This window comes from Bos indicus, chromosome 10, assembly GCF_029378745.1.
Source record: "Bos indicus isolate NIAB-ARS_2022 breed Sahiwal x Tharparkar chromosome 10, NIAB-ARS_B.indTharparkar_mat_pri_1.0, whole genome shotgun sequence".
Taxonomy (NCBI): Eukaryota; Metazoa; Chordata; class Mammalia; order Artiodactyla; family Bovidae; genus Bos; species Bos indicus.
This window is the reverse complement of record NC_091769.1, coordinates 45124428-45141139: the sequence shown is the minus strand read 5'-3', so window position 1 is coordinate 45141139 and position 16712 is coordinate 45124428. Positions and strand designations below refer to the sequence as shown.

The window sequence follows — 16712 nt, the reverse complement described above, 5'->3', positions numbered from 1 at the left end:
TGTGTGAGTCAGCCGAACCGGGGCAGAGAGCCAGGTCTGCGGTCACGGTTTCTAATAGTTCTCCTGCTGCCCAGATCGAGTCTGGACTCATTCCTGATGCTTCTCCTCCATCCGAGGCTCTGCCCATGGGTGGCTGGGTCCAGACTCACTTTGAACGGCCTGAAGAGCAGGTAGAGTTCTCTGGGTTTAATATCCACAGGGAGCCCACTGACGAACAGTGTCCGGACCTGGGGAAGAGACCATGGTGGTGAGGACCAGGCTTACAGGAGAACAAAGATGACGCCTCCTACTTTAGGAAATGAACTGGAATCCTTCCAGGGCTGAAGGAAGAATTCAGGATTTCCTGAGACTCCTATAGAGGCTGAGGCAAATGAGCACCCAGAGTTTGACAGCATTTAACCTTTCAGAACCCTTTCTGGACCCTCCCCTCTCTCTGGTTTCATCCTGCAGGCGTCACAACAAGCACGAGCCAAGCACCTTTGTGCAGACTGTCCACTGCCAAACAGCCCCAAGGAGAGCCCTGTTTAACAAGAGCACAGACCAAGGACCCCTCTGAAGCTTGAAGAAAGCTATGGTCTCTGACTTCCAAGAAAAGCAAAGGTAGAATCATACATATTTTTCAGAAGATGCCATGGAACACTGGGGGAGAGAGGCTCTGTCTGGTTTGATAGGGAGGCAAAGAAGTAAACTCTATGCCCTGGAGTGATTTCATCAGAGGGCCCAGCACTTTCATATCCATCTCTTCCTGCTTTCTAAGCCAGATGTAGGCTCTTCAGTGGCCGGGCATGTGTTGTGTTCTTGCTTCTCTGCCCAGCTCTCTGTTCGGTGCTGGTACTAAATGTTTACTGAATAAGGAACTTAGGGAAGGAGTCAGAGATGGAACAATGATGCTGGGCTTTGAAGAATGAGTAGGATCTTGTCAGCTTCTAGTGAGGCAGAGGATGGTGTAAGTTTCAAGCCTTGCCTTCAACAAAGTTACACGCTGTAGGTGAAGCTGGGTCTCGACACCAGGTGCCCATCTCGTGACTCAGGTTCGGCAAACCTCACCTCCTGAATGGTGGGTGAAGTCCAGAAGAGGACTGGTGGGAAAACTTTCTTAATTCACCTCTGCTGGTTAAATGCAGCCAGCAAGACCAGATCAGCCAATTATTATTACAAGGGAGGGAGATCTTCCAGAGTGTAGATCCATTAAAAACATCTTGAAACTGTGCTTTCCTGAGTAATGGAAAATCTGAAAGAGCAGAGCTTCCCAATACACTTGACTCCTGTTTTGTTTTTGGCTGCATAGCTTTCAGGACCTTAGTTCCCTGAGCAGGGATCGAACCCTTGCCCTCAGTAGTGAAATCTCAGAGTTCTAACCGTTGGACTGCCAGGGAATTCCCTCAACTCCTGTTGCAAGTCGCATCTCATACCACTAAGCCAAAAGTAAGTCTTCAACTCATCACTGACAACTAAGAACAAGTTCACATGCCTGATGGCTCAGATGGTAAAGAATCCGCCTGCAATGCAGGAGACCCGAGTTTGATCCCTGGGTCAGGAAGATCCTCTAGAGAAGGAAATGGCAACCCACTCCAGTATTCTTGCCTGGGAAATCCCATGGACAGAGAAGCCAGTCGGGCTACAGTCCATGGGGTTGCAAAGAGTAAGTAAGACACAGCTGAACGACTAACACTTTCACATGCCTCAACCTACCCGTCACATGGTTTATTCCTGAAAGCCTTTAGTGTACCACATCCCCCTCCAGAGGCACCAAAGAACTTCCATGCTCTGATGATGGCCTGCGAGATGAACCCAGGCAATAGCCTTTCTGGAGACAATGGCGTAAACCAGGAGCCCAGAGCAGTCAGGCAAAGTTACACCCAACATACACATTCTCTCTCTCCAATGACACACATGTCAACAACAGAGACAGGAATGGAAAAGGAAACCAGCCCCACCACTGCTCGGAACCAGTGGCCCCACCCCCACAGGACCGGCTCATGGAACAGGTGAAGGACAGCTTCTTCTCTCACATGAGTTTCCGCCAAGAAGCAAACTGAGCAGAATCCCCTGCCAGTTAGGACACCCCGTCCCCTTCACTGATGCCTTCCCTCGCCCGACACACTTCTGCTCCTGGGTCGGGGGTGAGGCTTCCCTATGTCTCACAGCCCTTGGCCGCTGTGTCCCTGCACACACAGCTCCTGAGCACCGCCCTGTTCCAGAAACATCTGGGAGAGACCAGACAGCCCAGGCTCCAGGAGGGTCCGATCGAGCTCCTGGACTCCAGAGGGCAGCTGTCCCGACACCCCTCTGCCCTGTGATGAAAGGCCTCTCATTCACATGTAAACCCCCAAACAGAAGTGTCTCTCTCAGGTCATGCAGCTTGTTTTTTTAATGGCAGAAGGACTCAAAACCCAGGTCTCCCTCCCAACTGCTCACCCAGGCTGGTAGAGACGACGCACGCTTTGGGGTGCCACGCTGGAAAGCCCAGCCTACACCCATCAGGGCCCTGTTCCCTCGTCTCAGGATGATGGAACGTACTTTGGGTCAAAGACACAGAACCAGAGCTGCCTCACAGCAGAAACCTCTGCCTCAGTTCTCCCCAGGGGCCACCCATCTCACCCCGGCTAATTTTAAATCCTTCTTCCAATGGCTCCTTTCTGGCCAGATTTCCCCAGAGGCCCCCTAAAATAGAAAGTTCTCAGCACAAAGTTTCCTGCTTGAGGAAGCAGACGGGAGTGAGTACGGGGGATCTTTCCCTCATTCCCAGCCCAGACCCTGGTTTCCATCCTTCTCTGGGCTACACGACTCTTTTCTTCTGCTTCTCATCTTTCAGGTTCTAGAGGCTACAATACAGGTCCCATCCTGTCCTGGGCCATCATCCCTTAGGAAGCAAGCCCAGGTCGAAGCCGCTATGGGTTATGTGGTGGGCCCCCATCTGCCAGTTCACAGACCCTTCGCTGGGAGGCTAACCTGAATGCTCTCCTTGGTTCTTACTTGACCCTGGACACCCCAGCAAATAACGTGCCCTCTGTCTGTCCCCTTTTGCAGACATGGAAACTGGGGCCCCAGAAAGGGCTCATGAAAGCTTGGAGCAGAGCTGGGTAAGAGCCAGGAAACCCCGATTCAGCCATCCGTGCCTTTCATCCGGCTGTGGGGAAGAGGGAGCCATGGCTGGGCAGCCTCATTAGCCCCAAAGATGGGTCAGGTGCTGCCATGCATCCTTTCAGTAGCCAGGCCCTTCCCTGGGTGCCTGTTTAGGATGACAGCAAAGTTTCAGTGACAAGAAGCATGAGCTTAGCAGGCTGGCCAGTCACATGTCGAGACAACAGAGTTTCCAGAGCCCACCGACCTGCTGTGCTGCTTCAACTGCATCAGGTCCTGCCCCAGCCCACTGACCCCAGGTCCCAACAAAGACCCACATAGACCGGTTGCTCGGCAGCTGCTCATGCTGCCCCACAGCCCACCCCTTCCTCATTCCTTAACTAAACGGCATCCCCCCTTCAGGTCCCTCTATTTCCTCACTCCATTTTCCTTCAAGTCTTACGAAGGCCCTTAAAGACCCCTTGGGTCTTTTACTGGTCCTACCAGTCTGCACTCACCTGGACTCCAAAACCCATAGGCAGGAGACAAGTCTCAAAACTTTCCTATCTTCCAAGATGTCTAGAGCCAGGCTCAACACCGGAGACCTCCCCCATCTCTACACCCCTCGGTCCCTCCAAAGAAGGGACTCAGAGCCACAGACAAATGTGGCCGAGCATAGTAGAGTGCTGCCGTAAATGGGAAAGGCTTTAGTTAGTGAGACCAGGGTTTGCATCCCAGCTTTATGCTTGGCTTGGTGAACCTGCTCCATCTCTCTGAATCTGTTTCCTTATCTGTGCAACACAGATATCATCTACCTTCCATGATGACGAGCACACTTTACTCTATGCCCAGCATACAGGAGAGGCTGAACAACATCCATGTTCACTTAGGGCTCCTGTAATCTCAGCTTTACCTGCACAAAAACCTCACCTATCAGGTACTGCAGGCTTAGTCATAAGCCTAAGGAGGCTGGGGGGCTTCCCTGGTGGCTCAGTGATAAAGAATCCGCCTACCAATGCCGGAGACGTGGGTACGATGCCTAGGTCCGGAAGATCCCCTGGAGAAGGAAATGGCAACCCACTCCAATATTCTTGCCTGGAGAATCCCATGGACAGAGGAGCCTGGCAAGCTACAGTCCATAGGGTTGCAAAAGAGAAGGAAATGACTTAGCAACTCAACAACAGTGAGGCTGGATCAGGCCCAGATCAGACTGGGGCTAGGAATGTACAGGAGACGACCTTAGGCAGTTGCCGGATTCTTTAGTGCTCCTCTTTCCCAGGGAGCTCATGTCCAAGGTGGGAGGCACTGTGGAGATCAGCTAGTTCAACCTCATTTTATAGATGATGAAACTGAGGCTCAGAACAGGAAGCTGACAAGGCAATCTAATGGCACAGTCAGGATCCTTAGGTTTCGCAGGGACAGACACGTGCGGTTACTTCTGTAAGGTCTGGTCAACAGTCCTGCGTCTCAGGCCAGCACTGGTGACCACTGCTCCATGCCAATCACTGGCACCAGCCTCACAATAATAGGACACAACAATCAGCAAAGAGTCAAGCACAGACAAGGAGTCAGGGACCAACTGCCATTGATACAAGATGGAAAGATCAACCAAAGAACCCATGGCCTATTCCACAAGGCTTTCCAGGTGGCTCAGATGGTACAAGAATCCGCCTGCAATGTGGGAGGCCTGGGTTCAATAGGGAAGATCCCCTGGAGGAGAGCGAGGCAACCCACTCCAGTATTCCTGCCTGGAGAATCCCATGAACAGAGCAGTCTGGTGGGCTACAGTCCATGGGGTCACAAAGAGTCTGACACGACTGAGTGACCAACACTTTCAACACAAAAATGTTTTAGGGTCATTGGAGGAAGTATAAGGGGTTGCTCACACAATCCCAGGCTGCTGGAAGGCACCAGCCTTGTTTACCTGGGCCCTTCTCCTTCCATACACTCACTCTCTCCAAAAGCATTCACACAAGCCAAGACAATACCTCTCTTGCCACAAAATGTGGAAAGCAACCATGGTCCTGCTGAAATGGTCACTTTCATGGCAAGTACCAGCAGATCATGCTGGACCATAGCCTCATCCTTGGCACAGTTAGAAGGCAAGTTTGGAACAGGGTGGAGAAGGTAGTGACTGGGAAGGGGTAGAGAAAAGATAGGAAATCTTTGCAATCCCCTGGTAACCTAGTGGTTACAACTTGGTGCCTTTACTGCTGTGGGCCAGGATTAGAACTCTGGTAAGGGAACTAAAGATCCCACAACCTTCATGGCTCAGCCAAAAAAAGAAAAGATGAGGAATCTTTAGAGGCCAATGAAAGAAGACACATGTTGAGGAACCTGCTGGAAGCATCAAATTCAACCCAGACAAGGAATTTGGCCAGAGAGGTGTCCCCACACAGGCCCATCACAGACACAGTGTACAGCCTTCATGATGGTCAGCAGCAGACTCACTGGAGGCCCCAGCCAGCACCAGGCCTGTCTAAAGCAACAGGCTGCCCTTCGGCACAACGGTGTCCCCAGCCAGCATGGCACAGGGGCTCCCGAGGCTGCTCACTCAAGCGAGCCCTACTGCCTATCTTGCCCTCAGGCTGCCAGGAGCCAGGGAGTCCAGCCCACAGGCTATTGCTGGTGGGCAGACTTCCTGGGGTCGGCTCGGTCTTCACAGTGGTCCTGAGCCCTTTTCCTCCAGCTAGAGCCAGACCTCGGGTGAATAGAGCTCCCAACGACCTCTGGCCTGCTCCTCCCTCCTCCCATGCTCTGGGGAGGGGTGGAGGAAGGCACAGGAAGTGGTGGCCTCCACCCTCAGCCTTACTTTTTTTTTTTTTAAATTTATCATTATCTTGGCTGCACTGGGTCTTAGTTGGCGGCGTGCAGAATCTTCATTTCCTCATGCAGGATTTTTTTTGTGGGGGGCACAGACTCTCCAGTTGTGGTGGGTGGCCTCCAGAGTGCCCAGGCTCAATAGCTGTGACATGCAGGCTTAGATCCTCTGAAGCCTGTGGGATCTTAGTCCCCCAGCCAGGGATTGAACCCAGGTCCTCTATATTCCAAGGTGGATTCTTAACCACCTGACCACCAGGAAATTCCCCCTCGGCCTTTTTTTTCTTTGTTTAGACTGTGCTGGGTCTTTGTTACCATGCGTGGGCTTTTTCTAGTCGCAGCAAGTGGTGTCTACTCTCTAGTCGCGGTGCACAGGCTTCCCCTGCGGTGGCTTCTGTTGTGGAACACCAGCTCCAGGGTGCACAGGCTTCAGTGGTTGTGGTACATGACTCAGGTGCTCTGTGGCATATGTAATCTTCCTGGACCAGGGATCGAACCTGCGTCCCCTGCCTTGGCAGGTGGATTCTTATCCCCTGGACTACCAGGGAGCCATATCAGACTTATTTTGAGGCACATACAGGGCCCAGACCACATGCGGGGGCCTTGCAGGAGGAAAACCAGAGGAAAGCCCCCATGTGGGATAGGATGGGGCTGTGGGGTCCGCAAGGCTACTCCCCAAAGTACTTCCTCCCTAGTGGTGGGGAGCCCACACTCAGTCAGCCCAGGCTGGGGCCTGGCTGCTCCACCTTCACTCGCAGCATAAACACTCAACTTCCCAGATAAGGACAGCAGCGGGATGCTGTGGCTGAGAGGATGGGCTCTGTATGCACCAGTTTCTTTCGCTGGGTCTCAGCTGTAGCATGTGGGTTCCTCTCTAGTTTCAGTCTGCAGGCTTAGTTGCCCCACAGCTTGTGGGATTTTAGTTCCCTGACCAGGGATCAAACTCACATCCCCTGCTTTGGAAGGCAGATTCTTAACCACTGGACCACCAGGGAAGTCCCCACCAGCTTTTACAAGAGATGAAAGGGGTAAACATTGCTGTCAAAACAGTCGTTCATCCTTGGATATTAAACCCCCTTATCCTTCAACTCCAAAAGACAACACAGCCTCCTTCTAAACCCCAGCCTTATACTGTCCAAGACAGCACCCTGGGCTCCGGGGACCCCCTGTTTGGGGTCCAGATCTTCGTCCACAAAGGATGCTGAGGTAGAAAATACCAGGGCCACCCCCATCCTTCCCGCACCCCCAAATAAATCCCAGTGGTCCACCAGGAACGCTACTCAATGGAAGAGACCTCATGAACTGGTGCCTTCTAGGCAAATCTCTGCCTCACAAGGCTAGGAAACTTGACTCGGGGCAATAGAAACATCACACCAAAGAGATAAAAGATGTTCTTTGAAAACTGATTCCTTGTAGCAATCCTTTAGCAACTCTGATAGTTAGAATCCAGTCTGGAAAAGAAACTGTTTCAACTGTCCACTCCATCAAAACATCTTGCTAGCTTTGAACCCTGCCTGCTTGCTGCTTAGCACAGGGAGCCCTCCTGGTGTCATCTGGATGGAAAACACCACTTACAGAAGTGGGTGGGGGAGAAGGGAAATCCAAACAGGGGAAAAACAAGCCTCTCGAAAGCCCCTCCCACATCCTTCCCCAACTCCCAGCCCTCTCCAGCAACCCAAACGCAGAATATCTGAGCTCGAAGAAACCTTATTTTTAGCTGAGGTTCAGGGAGTTGCTCCAAGTTACTGAGCGTGTCAGAAGTACCCCAGTGTCCCCAGGTGCCCAGCTCACAAGTCAAGGCTCTTTGGCAGACCTTGATCTCACACCACCAACCCACTCAGATCCCAGTGGGGGTCAGCCTTAGGCGTCCGGAACAAGTGACCTTCAGCGTCTGAGCTAAGAGGGCAGAGGGATGACTGCGGGAGCACGGGGGTTCCACTGGAGAACCCATGGTTAGTCTTGAACAATGAATTATATAGGGAAGTCGAAGGGAAGACTGACAGACTGCCAGCTCTCGGCAGCTGAGCGGGAGCAGCCATGTACAGCGGGAAGGGGCTAGGAGTAGAGCAGGGCCCCTCACAGCCTCAGAAGACCCGAGTCCAAACAGAAGCCCAGGACACCTCATTCCGGCGTCTCACTACCGCCCCTGCCAGCCAGATCACAGGAGTTTATGAGCTTCAGACCGCATTACATAAAGCTTGCAGTTTTCCTGCTGCAAACGTCCCTGCCCATCATCACGCCCAGGTCAGCTCTGCCTTCTCCAAGGGGAAAAGAACCATTGAGAACCAAGACACAGGACTCAGGCTCAGCTTCCTGCTCGGCCAACAGAGCTGACACCGAAACAAAAGAAAAAGTGCCTCAAGCCAACTATCAAAGAGCCTGATTGAAGTCCCAGCCCTGCGGCCAGGCAAGTGGCTTCAAGGCCTTCACCACTGCCTCAGCATTAGAGAGGAAGGGTAGGCTAGATGCAGGGCCCTTCACGCTCTGACCTTCTAAGAAACCAGGCAAGGGGGAGAATGTGATGGAGTCTCTGAGTGATGCTCGGGCACTGTCCTCCATGGGCTCAGGGCTCCTACGCCTTCCTTTTTGCCCACAAGATGGCAAGGAAAGCAGGAAAGAAAGGGACAGAGGTTGAGAGGGTGAGAAAGCAGGATGCTGGAAGCCAGGCCCTGGGGGTTTCAGAGGGGTCTCTCTGCTGGGGCAATATTGCAGCTGCCAGATGTAAACCTCAGAGCAGGCACCGTACCCCTGCATGGATTTCAGGGGCCTGGGCCTTTTCTTCTGTATACATGTGTAGGGGGTGGGGTGCGGCCTGGTTCTGCCTGGGTCCTGTGCTTAGCCTTGGCACTGGTAGGTCACTCTTACCCCTCCCAGGGGAAATAAGTCCCTCTCAGTGGGGCCACTTGACGAGAGGTGGATGGAATGTGGTGACATGGCCCGCAGACCCAGGACTTATAAGGGCTGAACAAGGACACGGGGAAAAGAGCAAGCAGATACAGCCAGACAGCAGAGCAAACAGATACAAACACACACGCTCCCAGAACCCCAGGGCCTCCCGTGTCCTCCAAGGAGCTCTGGGCTGCTCAGCTCCCAGCTAGGACATTGCCCGGCTTCCCTCCAGCAGGCCCCACCTGGGACACCTCCAAAGTCACCACAGTCCGACCTCGTGGGGAGAAGTCCAGGCTTGGGAGCTGTTCCATAGTGCTGTGCCTTCCTCTGACAATTCCGGCCCCAAATCACATGAATCAGGGCCCTACTTTGGACAGCACTTTGTAATTTCCACTTCTTTCACACCTACCATGGGAGTGTGAGCCTGAAAGGCCTCTGATGTAACAGGCAGAGTGATACAGGCCCATTTTACAGATGAGGAAACCAGCTCAGGAATTAGGTGCCTGGCCAGCCATTGGCCGAGCTGGGGGTAAAGTCCAAGTTGCCTGGGAAGTTAAGGAGGGAGGAACTAAGATGGCCCAAATAAAGCTTTGGACCTTATAGTCCAAGCTATTTCTAGCCCCAAGAACAGAAGGCCCCGCATCGTGGGAACACACCTGGTCACAGCTGCTGCGAGCCCTGTTCTACACCTCATTAGGGAACCCAACCAAGTAGCATGAACTGCGCTATGCAGACTCCGTGCTCCCAGGCTGGCTGGAGGGAGGGGCCGGGCCTGCTTTCCATCTGGTTCCAGACAAGCCAGAGGACCATGCTTTCAGAGGCAACTCAGAAAGACAGGCTCACAGGGCCTCCAGCACCAAGCTTCCAGGCATGGCTCCCTTCCCCTCTGTGCCATCCACCCACCCTGTCCCTCCTCCTGCTGTGTGGTCAGCCAATACCCGTCTACTGCCTGACCCCGTAGCTGGCAAAGGTTGCAGGTATCACCACCGCTACACACCACCCCACAGATTCAAGGAGTTGTCCTAGGGGAATCCCATGCCGTTCCCCTAGCTCCAAAATCAGTACCTCCAACCCTTAAACCATGTAACGTTAATCCACTGAACATGGCACCATGAACCCAAAGCGCTGAGCCCTTCACATCTGTACACCACCTGACTGAGGCAGATGAAGTCTGATGAATTTCCTAAAGGGATGCTCCTGTCGGGTGAGGGTCTCTGTTCAGGGATAGAAACGCTTCTAGAACCTGTATTCTAGTTTGGAATAGAATGCTGCCCTGTCTCCAACATAGTAGGACCCCTCCATCCTAAGTTGTGCCCATATATAGCTACAGCTACACATGAGAACAGGGACCAGTCTGGGTGGAAGTTCTTCACAGCTGTGATAGCAACGAAATTTCCCCAAACTGGTTTCAGGTCCTATTCCAAAAACTTCTCCAGATCTTTCCCAATTAAAACCCCAAACTCAAACAAACAAATCACTCACTTGGGAAGAGGGAGGGTGGCTAACCACAAAGAGGAGGTAGAGACTCCAGGACACTCATGGCGTGGCATGGTTCAGGTCAGGCCCTGCCCTTTCTCCTTGAGGGTGCCAGGCTTGATCAGAACTATACAGGCAGCCATGATGACTTCACAGTCAACGGCCTGTCCTCAGTCAGCTCTAAATGGCTGTAAATGACAGATAGGCCAAGGCAGACCCTCCGACTACACCCAGCCCCTGCTATACTCTGGAGACACCCAACTTGGATGGATCCACCAGCAGACTCTTCAGAAATGGAGGACTCAGCGATCCTGCCACCTGTCTAGCCTTGATACACCTCACAGGTAACCTTATTCTTTCCATCCAAGGATGGAATAGGGAAAGAAGCTGAAACCGGGGAGGTCACGCTGGTCCCTGGGCAGGCAGTAGACAGGGTTTGGCATAGGAAGCTCTGTGGGCTGTCTGCAGTTCCCACCTCACAGCAGCGTGGTTTCTGAAGTACAGCAGATGGACTCTGCCCCAGTTCCTCACACTGTGCCTGGGGCGTGAGGTCCCCTCTGAGGTAGCCATGGTTAGGGGATGGCAGAGAAACTGACAACTTACCAAGTGTTGCTGCTGCCCCAAATCAATGGCTGAGCAGAGGCTGGGGGCCACCAGGTGCAGCCAGAACCCACCACTCTAGTTGAGCTCTCGGAGATGGGTGGCCTCGGGCCAGGAGCTCAGCCCTCAGGGCAGGTGGGAGGACTCCTCTCCTCTACCTCTAGGACTCTCTGGAGAACCAGTGTGATAAATGGGTGGAAATAAAGCAAGCTGAGTGCTGACGCATTGATATTTTCAAACTGTGGCGCTAGAGAAGACTCCTGAGAGTCCCTTGGACGGCAAGATCAAACCAGTCAATCCTAAAGGAGATTAACCCTGAATATTCATTGGAAGGACTGATGCTGAAGCTGAAATGCCAATACTTTGACCACCTGATGCAAAGAGCCAACTCACCAGAAAAAGACCCTGATGTCGGGAAAGATTGAGGGCAGGAGGAGAAGGAGACGACAGAGGATGAGACGGCTGGATGGCATCACCAACTCAATGGATGTGAGTTTGAGCAAACTCCGGGAGATAGTAAAGGATAGGGGAGCCTGGAGTGCTGCAGTCCATGGGGTCGCAAGTTGGACACAGCTTAGTGACTGAACGACAACAAACGGGTGGCAACAAACGGGTGGCGAGCAAGAGAGCAGAACAGCACATCCCGCGGTTCCTGTCCTGACTCCCCTTACAGTGCTGGCCAGCCTCCTCTGCCCTGCTCCACCCCAGAAATGGAGATGAGAAATCGGAATGTCCAAACATCGAATGACGCTTAGAAGCTAGTTCTTACTTCGGCTGGCCGCTTACGGAGACCCAAGAGAAAGGCCTCCCAAATGAAAGGCAGTCACTTTAGAGTTACCTGAAGTACCTTTTTTTTTTTTAAGTTAAGATGCCCAAAGCAACAGGGAATCAAAGGGTTGGGAGGTGAAGGCGGTCAGGCCCAGCACAGGCTACAAGGGGGATGTACTGTCCGTACAGCATTCACCTGATCTGGTTTTTATCACCACACAATAACAATTCTAAACATCATCTGTGATAAACTGCTCCTCCCGCAGGGGCTGACAGCTCCCACCACCCACTGTCAGGATGCAACCAACTCAAAGAGAACTAGTCTGGAGCCAGCCCTGGGCTTCTATTTGGGACCCTGTCACCACCTAAAGCTCAGCCCTAAAGAGCCTGAGATGCAGATCCTCTCAGACCTTCAAGCCTCATCCAAACCCCCAACATAAAACAGAAGAGCCAGCAGAGTGTGTTAAGAGCAAACTCTGGGTTCAAATCCCAACTTAACCATTTACGAGCTACATGAAAGCTATTTAACCTGTGTCTCAGCTTCCTCATTTATAATATGGTAATAAAATAAGTACGTCACAGTGCTGTTAGGAGAGTGAAATGAGTTAAAATGGTCAAATGCTCAAAACAACACCTGTTATAAAGACTAGATATGGGTTCAGTACTGCAAATAGTTCAGTCTCTCCATTAGGTTATCTGAACAGAGGAGACATATCCCAGCAATCCCCAGGGCAGAGGGGAGTCTGATCCACCAGAACCTGTCTGGATTGACCTGCCTGGGTCCTGTTTTCAGGTAAAAGCCCAGAAGCATAGATGCTTCCCTCCCCTTATCCCTTAGAAAGTCTTCAGACAGAACACCAAGATGTCCCAGATCCTGGCAAATATTTTTGATGGCAGAGAAAAGAAAGGGGGCAGTGCCCAAATCACACACTGGACCCTAAAATTCCTTTGCTCATTTGAGAGCTAACCTTGACCCATCCTGCCAGAGGCTAGGGACCAAGCTGGTTCTTCAGAGACCCCTAGAGGACACACGATGGACCCTGGGGTACCAGACCTGCAGGAAGCAATTTTGACCCAACGGGGATGGAGAACACAGAGGGGCCAAGACCCTTAGGTCAAGATGCAGCTCCCTTAGCCACCATTAACCCTGCCTTTCTATAACTTACCGTTAAGCTGGCTTAAAACTAACTTTTAGAAACTTGAACATCACCCCACCCCAAGATTCCAAATACCCCCCTCCTCATAGGGGGTTCTCAGCGAGTAATTACTATAACTTAATACTACCTTGTATTATCAAAGTGAAGTCTCCGTTTTCAAAATAGAATATACTTTCAAACCAAATATATCTTTCCCCAGAAACACTGTAACTATCCAGCCATCCCTCAAGAATCACTAAGCCAAGACAATGCTTGGGTCTGGGTCTGGGCAGCATCAGAGGCAAGCCCAACCTGAGCTGTGTTCTTGTGTGGAGTTACATCCTCACCTCCTGGAGCACCAGCCAAGACACACCCGGGGGAGAGTATAGCCTCTAGACTGAAAGGGACACTTGATTTTCTAACCCATCTCCTTCCCAAGTGACAGAAAAATGCCAATTTCCTCCCAGGCCTGCATGGTATCAGGCTGTTCATAATGTGGCCCCCAGCATCACTTCAACATGACAAATTCCCCGTGGTCACCCAAGTGAGTCACGTGGTTCCACAGTCCACCCCCTTTTATATGCACTATTCCCTCTTCTTGGACGGCCTCTACCATTCTTCCAGGTCTAACAACCACCCGCTCAGCCACATCTTCCTTGCTTTCCTAGGTTTACTTTAGCTAATATCCAATAGCCAACTGGGAAGAGCCAGGCTAGGTCAGCCGTGAGAGGAACCACCTCTGCTAAGGTGGATTTCTCCAATGGTGGCTCTTGGGGGTTGCAGAACTGCCTATCTAGGGGGCATCTAAGCTGAAGAGAATATGTCCAGTTCCTGCTCAAACCACCGATCTAAGATGGAACCCTGGCTGAACAGTTTTTGGCCGGAGAAAAGGGGCCGACTCTCGTGCTTACGTGACCACAGCAGATGTGGGGCTCCAAGAGACCACTGCGGCCCTTGGTTTTAGATCTCTGTAGTAACAAGAGCCCATGCTCCCTCCCCTCCCCAGCACCACTGCACTGATTCCCTGAAGCACTACAGGGCTGTAGCCCACCTCTGTCCACAAAGAGAGAAATTCCACTTCTTGATGGTTCTGCCCTCTCTCTCAGAAAACCTACTTAGAAAAAAGTGACCAGTAAGTACCTCAAATGATTTCTCCAAGATTTTAGACTGGCCACATGGTTCACCCTTCCCATTTCAAAGAAGGGAGTCTGAGGGTCTCAGGCAGGGTAAAATCCTTGCTGAAGTCAACCCTCCAGCAGAAGTGGTTCTGGGTCCATGTCCAGCTTCACAGGAGATGGACAATTTCAGTAGAGACCCCACACGAACACAGCAACCCTGTCACCCTCTCCCAACTCTCAGGAGAGACTGTAAACAACCAGATAAGGTCAGGATGGGATCCTCAAAGCCAAGAGCCTGTCATCATTAAAGTCCAAGACAGACAAGGCCTTCAGGAGCCAAAAGAACCCCAGCCCACACCACACTCGGGGACAGATGTCAGACCCTCTGGTGTAGTGAGGGGTTATATATTCCGCCTTTCCTTCCCCACAGAAAGCGGGATCTAGACCTAGATTCTCAAGATGTCATGCTATTGGTGGACTGGGGCTGGCACCAGGCCTCTGAATTGCTAAGAGTGTGACCCTCCCTCCACCCCTCCCACAGTAAGGAGCCCAGCCCAGCCAGTGCCGCCATTCTGCACCAAACCTATAGCACGGAGGCCGGCACCACTGGATGGGAGGCAGGCGGCATCGCCAACCCCCACCAGAAGCTCTGCGGTTTCTCCCCCAGACCAAAGGGAAGGGAGCTCAGGGTGGATAACTGGCCCTTGGTTTCCTGGGCAAGAGCATGCCGGACATGGCAGGAAGGGTCTCCAGGCCCTAGAGTGACACAGCAGAGGCCCCTCCAGAGAGAGAGAGAGCAGCGAAGCCTGCCTCCTTTCCACAACAGTTTTGTCTCCGCCGGCCAAGCTTCTGGTCTCCATTCAATGATAGCCTTAAGGCTATATCCACACACCCACCCCTCCACCCCGAATACACACAGCTTCCCGGTTTTGCCACATCCAATTAACCACCCAGCTGCTGGTGATTCCACGAAGCCTTCAGACACCCTCCTCCTAGCACATGGCCGGTGAACATTCCTTGTAGAATCCCACCGGGGCCAGCTTTGGTGTCCTGGCTTGGCTGCCAGGGCAAAATCCGACAGAGGAGAACCAGAGACTGAGAGTCTTTTGGCATCTCCTTCTCAAATCAGTCAGTTGACATCTTTGCCAAAGCTTAGGCTCTGGGGCCGTGAAGAAAGCCCGTCTATCCCGCCATGAGTACAACTCTAGTGAACCAAGGTGCCGCGCAGCCGGCCCCGGCCTCCAAGGTCACGAGGAGGGGTCAGGGTGGAAAGTGCAAGGGACTGAGGGTGCCGCCCGCCCGCCGTGCTAATCCCGCTCAGTTTCTCTCAGGCGAGGCGGGAGTCCCGGCCATGCGGGAGGAGCGCCTCGGAAGAGGACAGCGAGCCGGGCGGAGTGCGGAGAACGAGGGACGCGCGGGCAGCCGGGGCGGGTCGGACGCGGCGCAGCTCGCCCACCGCTGGACGCTCGGACGGCGGCCGGCTCGCTACCCGCCCCTAGCCCGGGAGGGCGGGGAGACAATGCCCGCCCGGCGGGGTAGTCCAGGCCGCACGCCCCCGCCCGCCGGACACGGGCTGCTCCTCCCCGGCCGAAGGGCAGCGGCGGGAAGGCGCCGGGAGCCACTGCCAGACCGCGCGGGGGGCCGCGCGCGCCCCGTCCCCCGCCCCCCTCCGCGTGCACTTCACCGGACCGGTCGCGGGGGCGCAGACCCACCTCCTCCTCCAGGGTACCGCCGGAGCCCGTGCCCGTGCCGGTGCCGGTGCCCGCGCCGGTGCTGTGCTCGCCGTCCGGCTTCAGGTTGCTCATGGTGCGGGGGGTGGGGTGGGGCGGGGGTGGCGAGGGGAAGGGAGCGCTGAGGGCTAGCGCGGCGACCGGCCCCGGCGAGGAGGTGGGGAGGGGCGCGGTGAGCAGTGCGCTCCGGGGGTGCGGGGCGGGGTGGCGGTGAGAGGGGCAGCCGCCGCGTCGGGTTGGGGGGTCACATCAAGTTTGGCGGGTGCGGGAGGCGGGGAGGGGGTGCGGCGTGGGGAGACACCGGGAACCGGAGCGGAGCCGGAGCGGCCGCCGCCTCCGCCTTTTCAATGCGACCGGCGAGTGCGCCCGCGGCGGCCGCGGCGGCGGCGGCGGGGCGGGGGGCGGGCGCCGGGAGGCGGCGGGGGGCGGGGGCCGGGGGCCGGAACCGGCCTCAGCTGGGGCCCGGCCAGCCCCCTCCCCCGCCCTCGCCGCGGTCTCCGAGGGAACGCGCAGCCAATCCCCGCCGCGCGCTGCGGGCTCGCCCCGGCCCGGGCTGCGGCGCGCCAGTCTCCGGCGGGGCTTTTCCCCTCTCTCCCTCGTCCTTTCCCTCTCCCTTTCCCCTTTCCCGTCTCCACCACGAGTTTTTAAACTTGGATGAACTCACTCAGCGAACTTTCTTAAAGGGACCGCGCGCACCGCGCCGTCCCAGCCCGCCGGAGGTGGGACTGGGTGCCAAGCTCCCCGCGCTCCTTCGTCCCCTCATCATCTTCACCCCGGCGGCCCCACGCGAGGGGGCGCCCGAGGCAGGACTCCAGGGTCGTCCGCTTCAGGAAGGAGTCTCCGCTTTGAACTCTGACCTGGGGTTATGGGTGTCCGGCGCGCTTTCACCTCTCCCCCAGCCCCACCATCCAGCCAGCCAGCCCCTGTCCACCCTCTCCTTCCTCCCTCCCAGCGTCGGACTTGTGGAGGGCTAGGTTCTGGGGCTCATGGCCAAGGCGGGGCTGATACCTGGGCTTCGGCCCGGGCTAGGCGCAGTCTGCTGCGTGACCTTGAGGAAATCACTTCCCCTCTCTGGCCTCAGGCTTCCAGCCCAGAGGGTGGGACTTAAATCT

The 16712-nt window shown here is 54.5% G+C and overlaps 1 protein-coding gene across 1 annotated transcript in view; it reads right to left on the bottom strand.

The window, feature by feature from the left end:
* Nucleotides 1-15952, bottom strand: part of OAZ2 (ornithine decarboxylase antizyme 2) — a 65497-nt gene extending 49545 nt beyond the window's left edge. The window contains 2 exon segments of the mRNA XM_070796645.1: nt 150-227; nt 15583-15952. Coding sequence (XP_070652746.1) covers nt 150-227; nt 15583-15675 — 171 coding nt within the window. The 5' untranslated portion in view covers nt 15676-15952.
* Nucleotides 15953-16712: the final 760 nt, after the last annotated feature.